Source organism: Camelina sativa, chromosome 8 (genome assembly GCF_030686135.1).
Source record: "Camelina sativa cultivar CO46 ecotype springtype chromosome 8, ASM3068613v1".
NCBI lineage: Eukaryota > Viridiplantae > Streptophyta > Magnoliopsida > Brassicales > Brassicaceae > Camelina > Camelina sativa.
The window spans coordinates 5,317,805-5,336,850 of NC_141887.1; the positions used below are offsets into that span (position 1 = coordinate 5,317,805).

The 19,046-nt window shown below is 37.0% G+C and overlaps 6 protein-coding genes across 10 annotated transcripts; 4 read left to right on the forward strand and 2 right to left on the reverse strand.

Moving 5' to 3' along the window:
- Positions 1 to 832: 832 nt before the first annotated feature.
- Positions 833 to 4,150, reverse strand: LOC104706345 (tRNA dimethylallyltransferase 9). Of its 2 annotated transcripts, none has more exons than XM_010422532.3 (11): positions 3,681 to 4,150; positions 3,457 to 3,510; positions 3,295 to 3,337; positions 3,073 to 3,181; positions 2,769 to 2,967; positions 2,426 to 2,651; positions 2,096 to 2,190; positions 1,627 to 1,721; positions 1,447 to 1,522; positions 1,200 to 1,339; positions 833 to 1,097 (listed from the first exon to the last, which is right to left on the reverse strand). In XM_010422532.3, the coding sequence occupies exons 1-11, from the start codon at positions 3,930 to 3,932 to the stop codon at positions 998 to 1,000; spliced, it is 1,389 nt and encodes a 462-aa protein (XP_010420834.1). In that variant the 5' UTR covers positions 3,933 to 4,150; the 3' UTR covers positions 833 to 997. The 2 variants fall into 2 exon arrangements, with proteins under 2 accessions (XP_010420834.1, XP_087319225.1); XM_087463099.1 differs by having other exon boundaries at positions 3,438 to 3,510; positions 3,681 to 4,046.
- Positions 4,151 to 4,334: 184 nt separating this feature from the next.
- LOC104706346 (uncharacterized) lies at positions 4,335 to 4,735 on the reverse strand. Its single transcript, XM_010422534.2, has one exon. The coding sequence runs from the start codon at positions 4,667 to 4,669 to the stop codon at positions 4,454 to 4,456; it is 216 nt and encodes a 71-aa protein (XP_010420836.1). The 5' UTR covers positions 4,670 to 4,735; the 3' UTR covers positions 4,335 to 4,453.
- A 1,843-nt stretch (positions 4,736 to 6,578) lies between these two features.
- Positions 6,579 to 8,057, forward strand: LOC104706347 (putative receptor-like protein kinase At5g20050). Its single transcript, XM_010422535.3, has one exon. It carries the CDS (start codon positions 6,579 to 6,581, stop codon positions 7,941 to 7,943), a length of 1,365 nt encoding a protein of 454 aa, XP_010420837.1. The 3' UTR covers positions 7,944 to 8,057.
- A 161-nt stretch (positions 8,058 to 8,218) lies between these two features.
- On the forward strand, positions 8,219 to 11,413 carry LOC104706348 (uncharacterized). Of its 3 annotated transcripts, none has more exons than XM_010422538.3 (9): positions 8,219 to 8,337; positions 8,684 to 8,765; positions 8,875 to 8,986; positions 9,221 to 9,257; positions 9,373 to 9,442; positions 10,091 to 10,195; positions 10,484 to 10,634; positions 10,716 to 10,795; positions 11,075 to 11,413. In XM_010422538.3, exons 2-9 carry the CDS (start codon positions 8,735 to 8,737, stop codon positions 11,245 to 11,247), a joined length of 759 nt encoding a protein of 252 aa, XP_010420840.1. In that variant the 5' UTR covers positions 8,219 to 8,337; positions 8,684 to 8,734; the 3' UTR covers positions 11,248 to 11,413. The 3 variants fall into 3 exon arrangements, with proteins under 3 accessions (XP_010420840.1, XP_010420838.1, XP_087317836.1); XM_010422536.3 differs by having other exon boundaries at positions 8,223 to 8,353; XM_087461710.1 differs by having other exon boundaries at positions 8,265 to 8,353; positions 8,847 to 8,986.
- A 1-nt stretch (position 11,414) lies between these two features.
- LOC104706349 (nudix hydrolase 19, chloroplastic) lies at positions 11,415 to 14,126 on the forward strand. 2 transcript variants are annotated; one of them, XM_010422539.3, is made up of 6 exons: positions 11,415 to 12,244; positions 12,434 to 12,574; positions 12,663 to 12,767; positions 12,851 to 12,950; positions 13,485 to 13,577; positions 13,675 to 14,126. In XM_010422539.3, exons 1-6 carry the CDS (start codon positions 11,756 to 11,758, stop codon positions 13,956 to 13,958), a joined length of 1,212 nt encoding a protein of 403 aa, XP_010420841.2. In that variant the 5' UTR covers positions 11,415 to 11,755; the 3' UTR covers positions 13,959 to 14,126. The 2 variants fall into 2 exon arrangements, 1 of the variants encoding a protein (XP_010420841.2); XR_015563866.1 differs by having other exon boundaries at positions 11,515 to 12,244; positions 12,855 to 12,950.
- Positions 14,127 to 14,261: 135 nt separating this feature from the next.
- On the forward strand, positions 14,262 to 18,539 carry LOC104706350 (NADH-cytochrome b5 reductase-like protein). Its single transcript, XM_010422540.3, has 13 exons — positions 14,262 to 14,570; positions 14,842 to 14,884; positions 14,965 to 15,040; positions 15,694 to 15,753; positions 15,868 to 15,918; positions 16,319 to 16,373; positions 16,511 to 16,581; positions 16,668 to 16,719; positions 17,011 to 17,088; positions 17,328 to 17,417; positions 17,517 to 17,630; positions 17,803 to 17,871; positions 18,218 to 18,539. Exons 1-13 carry the CDS (start codon positions 14,400 to 14,402, stop codon positions 18,272 to 18,274), a joined length of 987 nt encoding a protein of 328 aa, XP_010420842.1. The 5' UTR covers positions 14,262 to 14,399; the 3' UTR covers positions 18,275 to 18,539.
- The last annotated feature ends 507 nt before the right edge of the window (positions 18,540 to 19,046 follow it).

Here is a 19,046-nt window from a genome sequence, read left to right on the forward strand (position 1 = left end):
GTTGACAAAAAAAATTTACATATTAAATGGGGAGAAAATACAAAGATGTCGTAAACTAGACAAGTATAAAATTTGATCACCTAGCTCGTCTGAAATTTATTTGGGTTTCAATATATTTGTCTTGCTATATTAAAGAGATTGACCACACATACTAAACTGAAACACCAAAAAAAGTTGTAAAGGACAATAAATGACTATTAAATAATTGTTGATTTATAACTTCATTCTATTGACTACATTTTTTCTTATAGGTTCGACATATCAAATACTTAACACACACACACACACAGACACTTATGTACTGCATTCTCGGATAATATAGAAATTGTATTATAATTCTCATTCTCATATACAGTTCATCAATAAAATAAGACTATAAGAGTATAGACGTTACGCTATTTGTTTGTTTCTTGGTGAACACGAGCAAAGTGCGTGTTCGGTGTTCGCTCGGGTGTGCCAAAAGTTTCGACATGATTACTCATAATAAAAAAAAAGAATAGGTTATGAAATAAAGGAAGAACAAAAAACGTAATGTTTGGGGATGGTCAGGTCAGGTCAGGTGGCTTTATAGATAGTTCCCAATTTAATTTTCTGCATAAGCAAAGAGAAAAGAAATAGAGATCGTAGGGTCCTCCATAATTTGGCTTCTATCTAACGAATAAAAATGTGTGTTTTTTTTTAACATTTATTTAGTCGTTGTCTTGCAGTATTTATTGTTATCTTCTTGATTTCACAACGGATCCTGGCATCACTTGTACACATTTTTTTTTTTTCAGAATATTTGGATGTGCCCATTCATTCATTTCCTAATGGTTTCATAAGATTTTGCAACTTTTGGAAATGTTTAACTGCTTCATACGTATGTATAGACGGTATAATCAAAAACATTATCCAAAATCTTGTCTACTCTGTAAAAATTTATTCGCAAAACAAACTCTTTTGCTTTGGTTTTTTGGTAACTTTTGGCTTTTCCGGTTAAGAATGAAGCATTGGAGGACTATACTACTGCGCTTTCCATGCATGGAACTTCACTCTTACATCCTTCACTTCTGATCCACTCTAACACCGAAGCACAGTCCTCTCTTGTTACGAATTGCCTTGCATTAACAGATTTCACAATCCATTCATTTACCTTGCGAACATTATTAACAAAGCAAAAGAAAGCCTAGTTGAGTGTTATGTGTGATTTTTTTTTGTACCTGTTTCTGGAGCGGTATAGCTTTAGTTCAGAAGCTTCTCGAGAATCTAATACGTCTTTGCTCATTCTGAGCGACTCGGGTATCTCCAACGTCTCTGTTTCATTCTCGTAAGCATCGTAAATGCATTGAAGTATCATATCCTGCGAGAACAACAAATTCTCACTATATGCTTGATTGACAATAAACAATTAGTTACATAAGAGCTTAAATAGAACGAAGAGATTCTCTTAAGTTTTTAAACATATACCAGAGGTTTGGAAGCATTTAGCCAGTGGTAGATAGGCTCACACCGGAACCATGTCATTTGCCTTTTTGCAAAGTTTCTGCGTATCAAACCAAATCAAGTCTACCCATTTTAGCATTCTCAATCACTATTTCGTCCAAAAGCTTATACACTAGATATTTCAAGTCTATGTAGAGGAACCACCTGGATGCTGTCTGAAATCTGTTCAAGAAAACATGAAAATCTCTAGGGGAACTTTCACCCCCGTATCGACTGCAATATAATAGATATTCCATTGCCTGAAAACAATCGTATTTCAATCGTTGATCCAAAATGGTATCAAAGTACTAAAGTGCAGCAAATAAATTGATATGATGAGCTCGTAAAGTTATAGCATTTTTCAACTACATAAGTTATATGCTAATATTAACGGCTATACCTAAACATATGTATAAAACCAAAAAGTAACTGTTATATGTAATGTCATGCAATTTCTAGAACCAAAATCCATATTCTTCACTGAACTGGACATGCTGCAAAATTAACAACTACAATCCGCTGCAGAGCCCTTGGCTAATAATAATGACTATGCACTAGATTAACACAAAAAAAATCCTTCTCTTCTCACTTCTCAATTCGTTATGCACAACCCATTACAGAAAAAAGAGTTTACCTGTCTGTACCCAATGGCACGAGTTGCAGGATTTGTGTTTGGAAGAAGACCAATATCAAGAAGCCATCTAGCTTCTGACAAAACTCCATTGGGTCCTGGAGTTGAGAGACAAAGCATCAAGGAAAGATGAACTCAGAAGTAATGTCAGGCAAACATATATAAAATTGCATACGGCAGAGCAAAGAACATGCAAATTGTCTTCTTTTTTGGGTTATAATTAGAAGAATCAGATAAGAAAAGACTTATTACTGTCAGTGTCAGGGTGCCATGGGGCTTGCAATTTTATGCATGCAAGTTATTACTAATTAAGTAGTTGCACTTATTATTTACCTGAAAGCATGTCTTCACATCTGAAATCAATAGATCTGTAGAGAGCAACCCGTGGGGATGACAGGAAAAAACAAAGGAAGTCATAATCCAAATCTGTCTCTATGTTTTGGATAGAGATATCAGCAGATAAACCGTCCTCAAGGAAGTCATCGGCATCAGGAAGATTTAACTTTTCTCGAAAAGAATCATATGGAATGCGAAAAGAAGACGGAGGTAATCCAGTTGACTGCCAGGAAAAAAAAACATTCAAAGCAAGATGAATAATGCATACAATCCAGAATGAAACAACATGATAGTTCATCAACCTATCAGGTAAGAAATCATTTACAGGAGCAGGACAAACCTTGAGTATCTCGAGGCTACGCCGTAGTCTGTACCAATCATTACGAGGCAGAGAACAGGCTTTTGGATCACCAGCATTGACAACCATTTCCACAGCTGCTTCCCAGTCATGTTCGGTTTCAAAATTAACTAGCATATCATGGACCGCAGCGGTGACTTCTTGAGAAGGTTTAGGCACATCCGGCTTCCCATAGATAAACCTAACATTAACAAGACCAAGAATGATGGTGAATTTTGCAGTACATTTTGATTGCTTTCAACATTATAAATAGAGCACTAAACAAGTATACAATCTACTACCATACCAGCGCAGGTACAATCCAGTGCCACCAGTAACTATGGGAACACGCCCTCTACTAAGAATATCTTTGGTAGCTTGCCTTGCATCATTACAAAACTGCCCCACAGAGTATTCTAATAAAGCATTAAAAAAAAAATGTAAAACGTTCCGGATTTTTCGTACACAAGTATTAGACATATTTACATTTGTAGCAATTGCAACATCAAAAGAGCTATAACAAACAAACCTTCAGAGGGGTGCAAAATGTCGATAAGATGATGAGGCACCTCCTGAATCATTTGTAAAACATACGAAGTGAAGCTCAGAGGTATACACTTTCATATGGATTCAAGGCACCAAAACATGAGATAAAAAATGAATAAATCTTACCAAACATTCAGAAGGATACCTTTCTATCTCTATCTGATGGCTTGGCTGATCCAATATCAAGGCCTCTGTACACCTGTAGTTTTGGGGTAAAACAAAAGCAAGACCCTTTTTTAATAACACCAAAACATAGATGCAAAGTTCTGTAAATTGATCAAAACTAAAAACAAGTTAAAAGACTTCAACTTTAGCATTTCCAGCCTCAAGGGTTCAAATTGCAAAGTGAGATAGGAGCAAGGAACGGACCTGAACGGAGTCAGCACTGATGATTTCGCCATTGAGACGTTTGGCGAGCTCCATGGCAAGTCTGCTTTTTCCGGCGCCGGTAGGTCCAGAAATCACAATCACCTTCTCCTTTTCGGACTTTCTCTTATTGGTCCCGTTCATAGGAACAGAGCAAGCCGTGGCTCCGCAGAAGCTCCTGCGCATTGCAAGGCTCGGCGGCTGCAGTCTCAAGTAACACGCACGGCTCAAAAACACGCCACTGCTAATCACCATTTAAACGGATGAAGAAGTTTTAAACACGACAGTACGGAAGCTAGAAGAGATTAGCTAAGTTTGATGGAAGGGATGACCCGCGCAAAAGCTCATCTCGAAGGGAAGAGAGACGAAGATACTGAGCGAGAGGGATTAGAGATTAGGAGAGAACTACGGTTCGGTTAGGTTTACATATTAACCGAACCCAAATTACGAACCGAATTTGAAACGGTTTAGTTAAACCGAAACGTTTTGAAAACATTGTTGTTTTAGTGTTAAAATCATTACAATACGTTACCCCCATAAATTTGGAACAATCACGTACGTAAGTCTCATTCTAGAAATAACTTCAAGAGTTCTAGAAGATGCATCACAAATTCACAATGTCATTGAATCAGTCACAAATTCATAAAGCCGTGAAAGTTTCACAAAAACAAATAAATAATCCAATTAAAGGTAAAAACAGTAATTAAAACTTATATATAGATAGATATCAAGTGACGATTACAAATGAACAGAGTTCATAACTTTTGATAAGTAAATTATATGGTTGCACTTGAAAAAACCCAAAGAACGAAAGCACATAGAAAAAGAACAAGAGGGATTATGTGAATAGCTCTCTCTCCATTAGTGTTGTGAAGAGATAGTTCCTTCTTGGGGACGTCGTAGACCACGAGACCCTCAGGGCTTGCAAAATCCGGCGAGAGGTTAATCAGAAACTCTTCTGATGGCCGAGAACTTATCTGTAACCTCTGCATCGTGTGGGTGGGTGTGGCGCCTTAATTTTGACTTGTAGCTATATGGTCTTTGACAACTTTGCAGTCTTATATGTTATACGGTTTTTATATTCATCACAATCTCAACATTTATATACTTATGAGAATTCAAAAGTCAAAGCGTATAGTATGCTCTGAGACATTTAATGTTGCATGCAAACTCCTGAAGTTATGGCTTAAGTTATGATGGATAATATTATCTCATGAGCTTTGCTTTCGAAAAATTAAAGTTGTTAAAGTAACTTTTGATGGTAAGACTTAGATTCGGTTAGTCTCCCAAGAAGAGTTGAAAATTGTAAAATGAAAAAAATCAAAATTCCTTGCATGTATATACACTTTTGGATAGATTGAGTATCAAATTAAGTGTAGAAATACGGAAAATTAGTAGATGATATTGGTTTGAATCATACATTTGAAATGTAAACCTTATTTTATAAACTCATATTCATATAAACCAAAACTTTCCTTTCTAACTGAAAACATATAAAAAGCATTGACAAATATGGCATTAGCCATTAGGTGCTCTAGTTTAATCTCTTTGCAACATAATTAGGTTTAACTAGTAGTATAGGTGCATTATAAATCGAGACATCGAGCGTTGACAAAAAAGCATTAGGGATATATGTTTGATTGCAACGAACTTGAAGGTGCACATGTGAATCTTTTCCTCAAAAGTCAAAATGCGCGTTCATATGACATTGGACTTGTTAATTCTTTTATATATCAAACCCGTTGTAACAAGTGCATAAACTAATATATATAGTCTGGAATATATGTTATACCAAACATTTTATTATTATTATTATTATTAATCAAGAAATCCCAAGACTTACGGTGACCAAACCAACGTTACTTCTCTTAATAACTTAATATCAAAGTTATCGATATATATCAACATTATACTTAGGAGTAGGATTACTTGGAAAAAGCAGTACATGTGGAGTAACTTATTTTGAACAATCGTGCTCTACTCCATCTGGATCTAGCTATTCTTTTCATATGATAAAAACTTTTATGTGGCTAATTTAAACTTGAAGAAGTCAAATGTTTAGGATAGAGTCGGCCAACCAATGGTAAGGGCTATCGTAACTGCCTGATCATATCCGTTGACCAATCAATGAAGGAAGCAGCCAAAAGGTTTTCCAACTAACCACAACAAAAGCGGACGTTGTTGACCAATACAAAACCTAGCCACAATCAGACAAATTAAACACAGTAAATGGTTACTTACGATGTTTTACATAATTATGGTTAATAATATACACACTCTTTTAAACTCGAAATTGTGTTACTCATCAGTTCCATAAAAAAATTCTTATTGATATCAAAAAAAAAAAAAGGGGTCATTATTAATCCGTTCAACCCGACCTGCGTGCACACAACCCAACGTGGCAATTTTCCCCAAAAGATTCGATCTTTTGTTTTTTCAACATCCACCCGATCGGTTGAATAAGACGACAACTTGTCACAGACACAACTTGCCGATGCTAATTAAATGAATAGCTCCTTTTCAGATAATTTATGACAAACCTGACCTATAAAACATTGTACATGAACTATCATTAATTAACTGTAAGTTATGACTGTTTTACTAGATTTGAGTCATTTGACCATATGAATTCATCCAAAATAACTTCAAATTTCAGTTTATAAATTAGATGTTATTCAAAATACGAAAATACTATATCGATATCAATATTCAAAAACGATGACTTTTAATATTATTCAAAATTTATAATTCAACGAAATTGTTTATAAAATATACAAAATCCATGTGTTTTTTTGGGCCTAGTTTGAAATATTCCGTGATCCTTGTTCTGGCCACGAGAGTGTTCATCTGAATTCTCAAAGAAATAAAAAATGAAGTCATAGAAGCTCTAAAGCCACTCTAATGGAAGACAAGAAAGCAAACATAATCGCTGCTATATCAATCTTAGCCCTTGTCGTGGTGATAATCGCCGCGCGAGTTTCTCTAAAACTCTCCAAAACATTCTATCTCATCGCCGGCGTCGACATTTCGTTGATCCTCGCCGTGTTCTGTTTCCTCATCATCCGAAACCGTTACAACAGAGAAAGGAACCTCTTGGTATCAAGATTCGTCTCCGAAGGCAGAGAGCTCCGAACCGAGTACAGTTTCTTGAGAAAAGTCGCCGGGGTCCCGACCAAGTTCAAACTCGAAGATCTTGAAGAAGCAACCGATGGATTCAGATCTTTGATCGGAAAAGGCGGTTCCGGCTCAGTCTTTAAAGGGGTTTTGAAAGACGGAAGTCAAGTTGCGGTTAAAAGAATCGAAGGAGAAGAGAAAGGAGAAAGAGAGTTCAGATCCGAAGTAGCTGCCATAGCTTCTGTGCAGCACAAGAACCTTGTTCGTCTCTATGGCTACTCCTCTGCGGTTAGCGCGAACCGTCCGAGGTTTCTTGTCTACGAGTACATCGTAAACTCGTCTCTTGACATTTGGATTTTCCCGGAGAAAGGAAACAGAAGAAGATCAGGAGGAGGTTGCTTGTCTTGGAACCAAAGGTATCAAGTTGCAATAGATGTAGCTAAAGCTCTTGCTTATCTTCACCATGATTGTAGATCAAAGATCTTGCATCTTGACGTTAAACCCGAAAACATTCTTCTTGATGGGAGTTACCGAGCGGTTGTAACAGATTTCGGACTCTCTAAGCTGATTGCTAGAGATGAGAGCAAAGTTCTAACCGACATCCGCGGGACTCGAGGGTATCTAGCACCCGAGTGGCTTCTTGAACACGGTATCTCGGAGAAGTCAGATGTTTATAGCTACGGAATCGTGTTGTTGGAGATGATTGGAGGACGGAGGAGTATTTCAAGGGTGGAAGTGAAGGAAACGGGGAAGAAGAAGTTGGAGTATTTCCCAAGGATTGTGAACCAAAAGATGAGAGAAAGGAAAGTAATGGAGATTGTAGATCAACGGCTGGTAGAAACCAATGAGTTAGACGAAGAGGAAGTGATGAAACTGGTGTGTGTGGCTATGTGGTGTATACAAGAGAAGTCTAGGAATAGACCTGATATGGTTATGGTGATTGAGATGCTTGAAGGGAGAGTTATGGTTAACGAGCCGCCGGATTCAGATGTTGTTGTGGTAGATCTTTTGGCGGCTGATGATGATGATGATGGTAGTAGTGGTGGTGTTCGACGGGTGATAAATGTTCCGAGGTTGCAAATTCAGAGGGAGAGGAACTTTCGTTTGCCTTCCATTTGCTCTAGTATCATATCTCCCATCTCTCCACGCTAGTGTTATCATTTTTGGTTTGTTTCAAACTAATTTACCTATAGAAGGGGCTTGATGTAATAAGCACAATATATAACCAAGATTGATCAAAGTTGTATATGGTTTCAAGTTTCAACTGTTTTGGGGGTTCTTACATTTGAATCAAACTCATTGCTAATTTGATTTAAGTGCCTTAAACCGAAATTGGGTTGATCAAAAGTAAACCGAACCCCTCTTCTGTTTATTGAGGCAAAGACTGACCAAAACAAAAAGTTTGGGGGGAAAAGTGAAAATAATCAATAATTATAGACACTATAAGGCAAACATAAAAGTGTAATCCACATTAGAGTTTATGGATTGCTGCTAAAAAGCTCTGTTTCCGTCTCTCCTACTTCTCCGTCGATTAACCCTTGCCGAGGTATACTGCATCAGAGGTATTCTATGCTCCGTAATGTATCATTCATTCTGGTTTTCGATTTGCAAATGTTATCTGGGGTTTCCTTGAATCCTTGGTATTTTTTTTTTGTCGATCGATCGAGCACTTTTGTGCCTTTTCCTGCACAATGCTTTTAGATTTTGATGATTTATTATATTCTAGAGTTTTCGGATTTCTTCGTCTGTGAAATTTTTGAGGTTATCCGTCTGATGAATAGAATAGTTGGAATTGGGAACTAGGGATGTTGTCTTTTACTTCTTTAGGTTTTAAGGTTTGAAGTTTGAACAATGTGGTGTGAATGAGATTGATGTATTCGTTTTCCTTGCAGGGTCTTTTTTTTTCACTAAGTGTTTGTTCACGGCATTGCTTGTCCTCCAGTATGAGTATCTCCGGTGCTGCAGTTGGTTCAGGTTAGTCTATTCTTTCTTCTTTTTTTTCTTCTACATATTGTTTTTTGTTTTTGAGCGAGTTTCAATGGAAAAATATGAAAGAAACCCCTTAATTGCAACATCATCTCAGGAAGAAATATTAGAAAAGCAGTTGAGTTTGGGAAAACTCATGTTGTTAAGCCCAAAGGGAAACATCAAGCAACTATTGTCTGGCTACATGGGCTTGGGGACGTTGGCTCAAGGTAATTATTTTCTGTCCCAAGTTGGTTTTCATTTTGGTTCACAGTCTGGATCCGGGGATATTTGGAATGGTGGAAACTGTAAATAGGCTACCAGTTATGAATGTAACTTATTTTAGTGTTCAAATTTTGACACTGTTCACCGTCTTGATTGATACAAACTTAACTTGATACACGGCTAGTTTAAAAAAATTGTTAGTCATAATCTTAAGTCTTTTTCTTTTCTTCTGACTGCAGCTGGTCCCAGATGTTTGAGACCCTTCCCCTTCCAAATGTGAGTTATATAAGCTTTAAGTGATCTCCAGCTGTTGCCTTGATTGTTTTAAACGTGTTCAGTTAATTTATCTTTATGAATACTAACCCATCTATATATGTATTTGTTATGTAAGATCAAATGGTTATGCCCGACTGCTCCTTCTCAGCCAGTAAGTTTGTTTGGTGGTATGCCCGCCACAGCTTGTAAGTATATTTGCTACCATAACATTCGTCTTTCATTCTGTTTAGTAGAATCTAGTCCTAATGGAAATAGACAGGTAGGTTAAAGAGTATACGATTAAATTTAATCATGTTCTTGCAAAAGAATGTGCCATGGGAATCATATGGTTCAGATACCTGACGAGATATAGAGAGAAAAGATCAAACAACAATTTTGGTTTTGGAATTCCTAACTTATGAACAGAGATTAAGTAGCCAACCAAGTGATTCAGGATAAGCTCGCAATTATAGATCAAACTCTTTACGCGTCTGTAGTTTTGTATGAAGCTCATCATTATTTCGGCTCCACATAACTAGACCAGAGACGCATTATTTTGTTCTTTCTAAATATTGGGAATCTCTATACAAAAATTATCATCTGCTATGCTACATAAGCGACAAGTTTTTACAGGATCTTACATTTTCCATCAACAATATAGTTTACTATTAACCAAAAAAGAAACTTTACTTCCCTCCTTGGAGGCTATACATATTTGGTATAACAGATAGAGCATTCTTTACCTTTCTTTATAGACACTATCATCAGACTTGTGCTCGAATGTCAATGACTATGAATAGTGAAATATTTTGTGTGACAAATGATTTGATGAGTTGCTACTGTAATTTATGTAGGGTTTGATGTTGTGGGCATCAGTGAAAATGGACCTGATGACATGGAAGGATTGGATGTGGCTGCTGCACATGTTGCAAATCTGTTGGTGAATGAGCCTGCTGACAGTAAGTTTTCCTTCCAAACTTGCCTTTTCGTCCCCCCCCCCCTCCAATATCTGAAAATAGTAAGAAGAATGAGTAAAGATAATTGCATCTTAGAGTTATATCCTATTCGATTTATTTCTTTGTTGATATTGAATAAGTTAAAATTCTTTTGGTTGGATTTTAGATCGTGGTTTTGGTTTCAGAACCCTCTACTTGTAATGTGTGCCTAGTTTACTCCCAAGCTGTGGCTGTAAACCCAAGATTTTGAGATTCCATTTCTAAAACTATGTTATCTTTCATTGCTTGAAGTTAAATTAGGTGTTGGTGGGTTCAGCATGGGTGCGGCGACATCTCTATATTCTGCAACATGTTTTGCTCTTGGCAAATATGGAAATGGCAATCCATACCCTATCAATTTAAGCGCAGTCATAGGCTTAAGCGGCTGGCTTCCATGTGCAAAGTATGTTTTCCTCTTCTCCTAATATTCTCCTAGTCTAATCGGGATATTGAAGTCACTTTTGTACGTTTATTATTCCCACAGGACATTGGCTGGCAAACTAGAAGAGGGGCAGATCAAGGACCGAGCTGCGTCGTTGCCCATTGTAGTTTGTCATGGAAAAAGTAAGTTAGCAAATTTTTATAATACCATTCCAAAAAATTGAAATGTTTAACTTGTCAGCATTTTCAATATGCCAAACCAATTGGACATATTGTTAGTTTTGAACCGCGCTGCAAATGCAATTCATTCGCTACGAGAAGTATTATCATGAGCCTTAAGTTACTTCTGGTTAATCAAATATTCCATAACTCAAGTTAAAAAAAAAAAAAAAAAAAAGGGTTACGTTTTTAAGATTTCCTTATCTCGTGTTGTTGATTCATCTACTCTAATTTGGTTTCCAGGTGATGATGTGGTACCATTCAAGTTTGGAGAGAAATCTTCACAGGCCTTACTCTCAAATGGGTTTAAGAAGGTGACCTTTAAACCTTACAGTGCACTTGGTCACTACACAATCCCACAGGAGATGGATGAGTTGTGCGCGTGGTTGACATCCACCCTCGGCCTCGAAGGTTAAGGCTTTTGGACCAACCATTTGGGCTCTCTCATGAAAAAACCCTTTTTAACTCTTGATCGTTTGATTGGATTTGAATGAAAATGTTTCTGAATTTCGCAATGTTTCATTAAAATATTTGTCCAAGACAAATTCTTCTATTAGTAAATCTTCTCGCTTGGTTAATCAATGCAATTGGAGGGTTTATCAGATAAGCTTTGATTTAATTAATGAAATTGATTAATTTTAAAAATTGAAGAGTAGGCGCCGACAGTTGCGCATCACGTGACCAATTGCAAAGTTTACACGTGTGTGGACAACACTGCTCTGAATCATCGATGCTCACTTCTCACTCCGTGTGGGGGAGCCCCTAGCATCATCAATTCCCATCATCAAGTGCGAAACTCAATGGGGAGAAGCAAACAGAGATGCTCGCTCTCTTTCCTCTTCTTCTACATATCCAGCTCTCTCTTCCCTCTCCAGATCCGTAACTCTAAACTTAGCCAGAAGAACAACACTCTCTGCTCTCACAATGTCGATGAACCTTAGAACCCACGCGTTCGCAGGCAATCCCTTAAAGTCCAAAACTCCGAAATCAACCGATCCTTTCTCACCCACCTCCGCTTTCGAATCCCTCAAAACCCTAATCCCAGTAATCCCTAATCAACCCACTGTTTCCCCTGATTTTAAAGTACTTCCCTTTAGCAAGGGTCGTCCACTGGTGTTCTCCAGCGGTGGAGACGCTACTACCACTCCTATATGGCATCTGGGCTGGATCAGCTTGGCTGATTGTAAAGTTTTGTTGGCGAGTTGTGGGGCTGATCTGAGGGAGGACTCGCTTGTGTATTTAGGACCCAAGGTGGAAGAAGATTTGGTGTATTGGGCTGTTGATTTGGATGAAGACGGTGTTGTTTCTGAATTAGGGGGTAGGAAGCTCTGTTTCGTCGAGCTTCGAACCCTAATGGTTGCTGCTGATTGGGCTGATCAACGCGCTATGGATGAATTGGTTATTGCCGGCCATGTATGTGAGCTTTTGATCATGCTTGAACTTGTTGTTGTTGGTTACGGTTGCTTTAACAAGTATCATTATTGCTAAGTTTGCTGCATTTTAGAAACTTAGGGGTAGTTTCTTGCTTTTCGTCCACAAGATTGATCTCAACCTATGTTACCATCGTATTGGTGCTGATGCCTGTTAACTATATCATGATAGGCCAGGGCATTGCTTGAATGGCACAATGTATCACGATTTTGTGGATCTTGTGGAGGTGCAACTGTTCCAAGGGAAGCAGGGAGGAGAAAACAATGCTCAAATGAGACATGCAAGAAGCGGGTTTATCCCCGTGTTGACCCGGTATATTGGTGCTTCCTTCATTTGTAGATTTCCCTTAAGAGTATGGCATTGTGGAACCTCTGCCTGATTGGTGCTCTGTCTATTACAGGTGGTTATAATGTTAGTCATTGATCGAGAAAATGATCGTGCGCTTTTAAGCAGGCAATCCAGATTTGTACCGAGAATGTGGAGTTGTATAGCTGGATTTATTGAGGTATGAAGCTTTCACTACTAAGCCACCTCAATTCATTTTTGAACAAGTATAGTATTCTTACTGTCCTACGCTGCTTCTGCTAGCCAGGGGAAAGCTTAGAAGAGGCTGTGAGGCGAGAAACATGGGAAGAGACTGGCATTGAAGTAGGAGAAGTTGTCTATCATAGCTCTCAGCCCTGGCCTGGTAACTGAATAGTTAAGAAATAAGTATAGTTGTTAGTTTAGGGTTTGTCTGTCTTGCATTCATATGTTCTATCTATGTTTATTAGCTTATGGCTTCCAACGTTTATCTTAGCTAATGTAGAATGCATGCATCCGTGAGTGTGATAGGTCATTTACGGCATACATTTCATAGAATAGTGCTGATGGACAAGTTAATTGTAAAGCAGATAAAAAAGGAGGGTTTCTTTATGAGTTGCATCTCGTAGCATAGTAGTTCTTTAACTATCGATTTGAAACTTAGATCACATTTTTTCTACAAGAAGGGACTGAGTAACCTATATATATTTGTTACAGCCTTATTCGTAGTATGTCTACCAAAATATTTCTCATGCTTTTCCCATGTGTAGACAATAGACCTTGGATGCATCTTCAATTGTTGCTACTGTTGTAACTCTAGGTAGTTAGGAACCTTGATCTTAGTGCCATAACGGCTTTATTATTTTTTTTTGGAATGCAAGTTTAACATAAGCGAGAATATGGTGGTCTTAAATTGCAGTGGGACCAAGTAGCATGCCATGCCAATTGATGGTCGGGTTCTTTGCTTACGCCAAGACGGTCGACATAAATGTAGACAAAGAAGAGTTGGAAGGTATATATATATACTTCCGAGTCTTTGGAGTGCCAGATTTTTGTTAAAATCCATCACATTCTTAACATGTTTTCTTGTGATTGTTTTTGTTGCGCAGATGCTCAATGGCACAGTAGAGAAGATGTGAAGAAAGCACTGGATGTTGCAGAATACAGAAAGGCGCAAAGAACAGCGGCTGCAAAGATAGAGCAGATGTGCAAAGGTGTAGAGAGAAGCCAGAGTCTATCAACAGATTTCAATCTCGAAAGCGGTGAGCTCGCTCCTATGTTTATCCCGGGGCCATTTGCAATCGCGCACCACCTGATCTCAGCATGGGTAGATCAGGCTCCTGGCAATGTTCAATCCAAACAACAAGCCGGTGTCTCTCTCTCAAGTTTGTAGTTAGAAAGATGACTTTGATGCTTAGAAACCAAACGTTTGCTATGGTGATGCTTATTTTGATTTGATGAGTCCTTGTTGTATGGGACTTGCTCCAAGTTATTTCTTGCAACAACAATTTACATATCAAAGAATTTTACCTCAATAATAAATATAAAGTTGTTTTCTAAATTAGGTTCCTAATTTTGTTGTTGTCAAAAATAATTGTGTAAATTTTCAAACAAATGGATATAATGTTTTCAAAAATTGAAATGATTAAATGTAACTATACCATTTTTTAAATTAAAATTTACGATAAGAAAAAACAAAAACAAATGAGGATTCCACCGTTGGTAAATACACATCTCCGTAGAGTAGCATAAGCGTTCACTCTCTTCCTTCTCCCAGATTCTAAAACCCTCTCTTCCTCCACGTCCAAACCATTTTCCAAGATCTAACAACACTATGGCAACCACCTTCTTCCGGCGAATAGCTAGGTCAGCTCCAATCGCATTCCCCGTCGCACTTGGATCCCAAAGCAAAGCTGGTTCTGGCGCTTTCCGATTCTCTGCCGGTGCGATCGCGGCACTCTCCGGCGGATTCTCTTACTATTACCTAGCATCCGGCAACAATCTGGTGAACTTTTCTTTTGTTTTCTCTCTAGTGCTCCTTATATCTATCGTCTCTGATCATATCGAATTCTATTTTTTTTTCTTTTTTTCGCCGAGCTGGTTTGATTACTTCCTCTTGCATTTTGTTCAGTGTATGTTTTGTTGTATTTCACATTCAATCAGACGAGTTTAGACGAACTATACGAAACATATAGATCTTTTATAATAGCGTATTAGGCTTTTCTTCTCAGTTGATATGGCTTGTGTTTATAATCGTTTTTGGTTTATGATCTCAGGTTTATCTGGATCAAGCTAAGGAAGAGACTGGGCCAAAAACAGGTGCGCTGTTTGGATATATTTATAGCGTGTATTTCTCACTCTTTACTCGAAACTTATTGTATTCTGCTGTGTTGTTTCAGCTCTAAACCCTGATAAATGGCTCGAGTTCAAGCTTCAAGACACTGCTAGAGTTAGCCACAACACCCAGTTGTTCAGGTATTCGCTTGACTCACTAATTCTTCCATCACAAAAAGGCATATTAGCTTTGAATTTGTGACACTTTTCAAGTTTTTTCATAATCTGGTAATGTGGTGATCACTAAAAGTATTACTTTGGGACTTACATTTTATATTGTAACTGGGATGACAGAAGTGCTCTTTTTTGTTAACCACCGGCCTTTTATGTACATAATATGAAGAATAGGCAAGGAAAATATATACTGTCATAATAGCGAATAGTTACTGAACAAGGGGACTTTTATATGGTTGTGGGATGGTATGAATTAGCTGTCCGGTGAATGCTTGTTTGTTTCTCGTCCTTCTTGTGTAATTTCCAATACATGCTAAGTAGTTTGTATCCCTTTACTGCACAGAGGGTATGCATTATGAACCATCTGCATGATTGAGTGTCATTTGGTATAATTTCAAGTGATTTAGTTTGTTAACCCTCTAAGCATATATATATCCATATCTCAGTAATGGGAATTGCTGCTATTAATATGGCTGGAATCTGCAGTTTAGGCGTCCAAAGTTGTTTCTTACTATCTCTAAGAGTCTTTTAATCTCGTATTGCATTACTCATGTATTTAAGTCCATTTCTTAAAATGATAAGCTTTGGTTTTCTTGTTTTGGCTTTGCTTTAAAATCTAGGTTCTCATTTGAGCCCTCAGCTGAATTGGGTCTCCATGTTGCTTCTTGTCTCCTGACAAGGTATGCTGTGGCCACACTTGTCCCTCTTTACAGTAAAACTGTTTTATTTTGCACGACTTGTGAAAATTTCTCAATTAAAGTTGCAAGGCTTATCTTTCCGTTTTCTTTATACAGGGCTCCTTTAGGCTATAATGCTGAAGGGAAAACAAAATATGTCATTAGACCGTAAGTTCAGCTAAATTTCTTTTACCAGCTTTGCATTGTTTTTTTATGTCCGGACAACCATTGCTCTGCTAGCCTATCTGTTGCATATTTTCACTTTTGTTGAATGGCTTTCAAGGAGACCATTTTTTTCACACCGCATCTTCATTTAATTAGTCGTTTTTACCTTTTGTTTTGATGATATTCTAATGATATCTGTCATTAAGAAAATAAACCAAAAGCTTGGAAATTATGCAGACATATATGTTTGTGGTATCTGCCTTTAAAATTTCCACCTTTTGGATTAGTCAGAATACAAATTATCATGCAAATAAATCTTCCAGATTATTATTTGTCTAGCTTTCAACTATAAGATTTATAACACTTTGTCCTTACTTATCTTCTATTTGTGAATTGATCTCAGTTACACTCCTATCTCTGACCCAGAGGCTAAGGGCTATTTTGATTTACTGATTAAGGTATGAATATCCTGTTAATATACTTGTGCATAACTCTACTTTTGCTACTATTTTCTAGAACAGAAGTAGATGTAATTTATGATTGCACGCATTTCCTGAGTTTTATTTGTTGATGTAGTTCACTGTTTTTTTTGCAGGTATATCCAGACGGAAAAATGAGTCAACATTTTGCCAGCTTAAAACCCGGGGATGTGTTGGAAGTAAAAGGGTATAGTTTGATATAGCCTTCTTTAATTACGGTTGGTTATAGTTATTTATTTTATATGTCGTATGTAACTATATCTTTTCTTGTAGACCCGTTGAAAAATTCAAATATTCGCCGAATATGAAGAAACATATTGGCATGGTATACTCTTATTCCCTTGTTACAACCAACTTTACTGAAGGTTTCTTGCATACAATTTGTTTTGTTTATATGGAAGTAAAACTTTGAAGATATGGACTGCATTATTAGGTTTTTTCTTATCTCAGTGGATAGAATTATTCGCCTGCTCTCATTTGTTGATATGCAAGTCCTTAGAAATTCAACTGTTTCATGAAGTTCCTGTTTAGTAGCATGATTCACTGACTTGTGATCAGTTTTTGTAATAAAAGATAAATTCTAACCTGTGATTTTGTGTTGGAAAAAAACTTGAAGATTGCTGGTGGAAGTGGGATTACTCCAATGCTCCAGGTGATTGATGCCATTGTGAAGAATCCCGAGGACAACACGCAGGTGACCATTCTATTATTATCTTTAGTTTTTATTTTCCCCCATAAAGAATCTTTTACACCCAATATTGAATTATGTGATCTGTGCATACGAATATTTAACTACTTCCTATACAAGTGCTGGTTTGTTTACCAAGCTCTTGAAAGTGTTATCCTCTACAATTCAGTTCAAAATCAGCTGAGGTTTTTCATTAAAAGAAAAGTGTGTTAACATGGAGCTTAACAATTTCTTTGTGTGCACAGATATCATTGCTTTATGCCAATGTTTCACCAGATGATATACTTCTGAAGCAGAAGCTTGATGTACTTCAGGCTAACCACCCAAATTTGAAGGTAGAGTTCTCTTGGATTTATCATTTGATTAGTTTGCTAGCTAGTTACTATTAGCATACACACGTTTCTAAAAAATATTCTGATGTTAAAAATCGACAGATATTCTACACTGTTGACAATCCTACTAAAAACTGGAAAGGAGGAGTAGGTTACGTTTCAAAGGATATGGCTCTAAAAGGCTTACCTCTTCCTGCAGACGACACTCTTATCCTTGTAAGTTACCTTATTATCTTCAGAACTTAATTTTCCTGAGAAAATGACAATGAGGATGTCAAAACATGTAGCATTATAGATTTGGATCTAGTGACAAATAAGTTATGGTTTAGAATCAAAATATACATTGTTATTAAATTCATAATTTGGGGTGGGCTTCACCCTTATTCAGGTATGTGGTCCTCCTGGGATGATGGAGCATATATCTGGAGGCAAAGCTCCAGACTGGTCACAAGGAGAGGTTTGTACCAATTCATCAATATCTTTTTTTCTTGGCCATCTTGCTTAAATGTTAGTTAAACCTTTGCGCTGAGAGTGCATTGGTTTACATGCAATTAGCAACACAGAAACGATGTTGAGCTTAAAGAGGCTTTCGGACCTTTAGGGAATGTGTGTCAATGAATTATGAGATGGCTCTTGAAAAAGCATAGTCTTTGCTATTAGGACACGTTTGATAATTTGATAGCAGAAAAAGTTGAAACAAGTCATGGAATCTGTATATATTAGTTCCAGAAAATCAATCAATCAAATCAGCAAAATGCAGAGCAGTTCATGTCTAATGTCTTGTTGGTTTGTTTTTACCGCAGGTCAAAGGGGTACTCAAGGAACTCGGATACACAGAGCAAATGGTTTTCAAATTCTGAGAGGACGAGAGAATCAGAATCCCATAGTTTCTGACATTTCATGTAATAAAGTGTCCCCAAAGCAAACATTAATTTGATGCAGAGTGAACATTTGAGAATTGTCCATTTAAATTTCATGTCTGTGTTTTGACTTAGCTCTTGCGCTTGGAGGAAGATCCAAACGCAAGCAGTATAATTTCTCAACTTGGCTTAGAACTTTCTTGTTCAAATCAATGTCCTCTACTCAATGTCTGCGTCTTATTAAAAAAGAAACAACTTTTAATTACTGTATTTACTCGCTAACTAGGATGGGACCCGTGCGGGGAATATTCATTAATACGTAATTTGATTTGTAGTAGAAATTGGAATACATAAAATATTGTAGAAGATTTTATTTGTAAAAACAGTCTCATAACATATGTTTTTTGACCGACCAACCTGTAAAACATTTTTTCGTATAAAAATATACATTTATAATAATGCGCATTTACAATGTATATTTGACTAACCAATCCGTAAAAAACTGCATTTGTAAAAAATACACAATTACAATGTATATTTTTATGGAACAACCCACTAAAATATTGTATTCATAAAAATATGAATTTGCAAAAAATACACAATCACAATATATTTTGACGGACCAACCCGTAAAGAATCGCATTCATAAAAATATCAATTCTAACCATCCAACTTTATGATTGTGAGTTTTGCAAACCAATCTGTACACTTTTATAAAAATCCTATATCCTAAATCCTATATGTATATATTTGCTAGATTTGATTATTTTTT

Bases quoted from the DNA above. Each gene is read 5' to 3' on its own strand.
- LOC104706348 (XM_010422538.3), top strand. From the start codon at position 8,735: ATGAGTATCTCCGGTGCTGCAGTTGGTTCAG. The intron at 8,766-8,874 runs GTTAGTCTATTC...ACATCATCTCAG, and splicing joins CGGTGCTGCAGTTGGTTCAG to GAAGAAATATTAGAAAAGCA. The intron at 10,796-11,074 runs GTAAGTTAGCAA...TTTGGTTTCCAG, and splicing joins TGTAGTTTGTCATGGAAAAA to GTGATGATGTGGTACCATTC.
- LOC104706350 (XM_010422540.3), top strand. From the start codon at position 14,400: ATGGCAACCACCTTCTTCCGGCGAATAGCTAGGTCAGCTCCAATCGCA. The intron at 16,374-16,510 runs GTATGAATATCC...TTTTTTTTGCAG, and splicing joins ATTTTGATTTACTGATTAAG to GTATATCCAGACGGAAAAAT. The intron at 16,720-17,010 runs GTATACTCTTAT...AAAAACTTGAAG, and splicing joins TGAAGAAACATATTGGCATG to ATTGCTGGTGGAAGTGGGAT.
- LOC104706349 (XM_010422539.3), top strand. From the start codon at position 11,756: ATGTCGATGAACCTTAGAACCCACGCGTTCGCAGGCAATCCCTTAAAG. The intron at 12,768-12,850 runs GTATGAAGCTTT...TGCTTCTGCTAG, and splicing joins GTATAGCTGGATTTATTGAG to CCAGGGGAAAGCTTAGAAGA. The intron at 13,578-13,674 runs GTATATATATAT...TTTGTTGCGCAG, and splicing joins AGACAAAGAAGAGTTGGAAG to ATGCTCAATGGCACAGTAGA.
- LOC104706345 (XM_010422532.3), bottom strand. From the start codon at position 3,932: ATGGTGATTAGCAGTGGCGTGTTTTTGAGCCGTGCGTGTTACTTGAGA. The intron at 3,511-3,680 runs GTCCGTTCCTTG...CCAAAACTACAG, and splicing joins TCAGTGCTGACTCCGTTCAG to GTGTACAGAGGCCTTGATAT. The intron at 3,338-3,456 runs GTATCCTTCTGA...CAAATGATTCAG, and splicing joins CATCAGATAGAGATAGAAAG to GAGGTGCCTCATCATCTTAT.
- LOC104706346 (XM_010422534.2), bottom strand. From the start codon at position 4,669: ATGCAGAGGTTACAGATAAGTTCTCGGCCATCAGAAGAGTTTCTGATT.
- LOC104706347 (XM_010422535.3), top strand. From the start codon at position 6,579: ATGGAAGACAAGAAAGCAAACATAATCGCTGCTATATCAATCTTAGCC.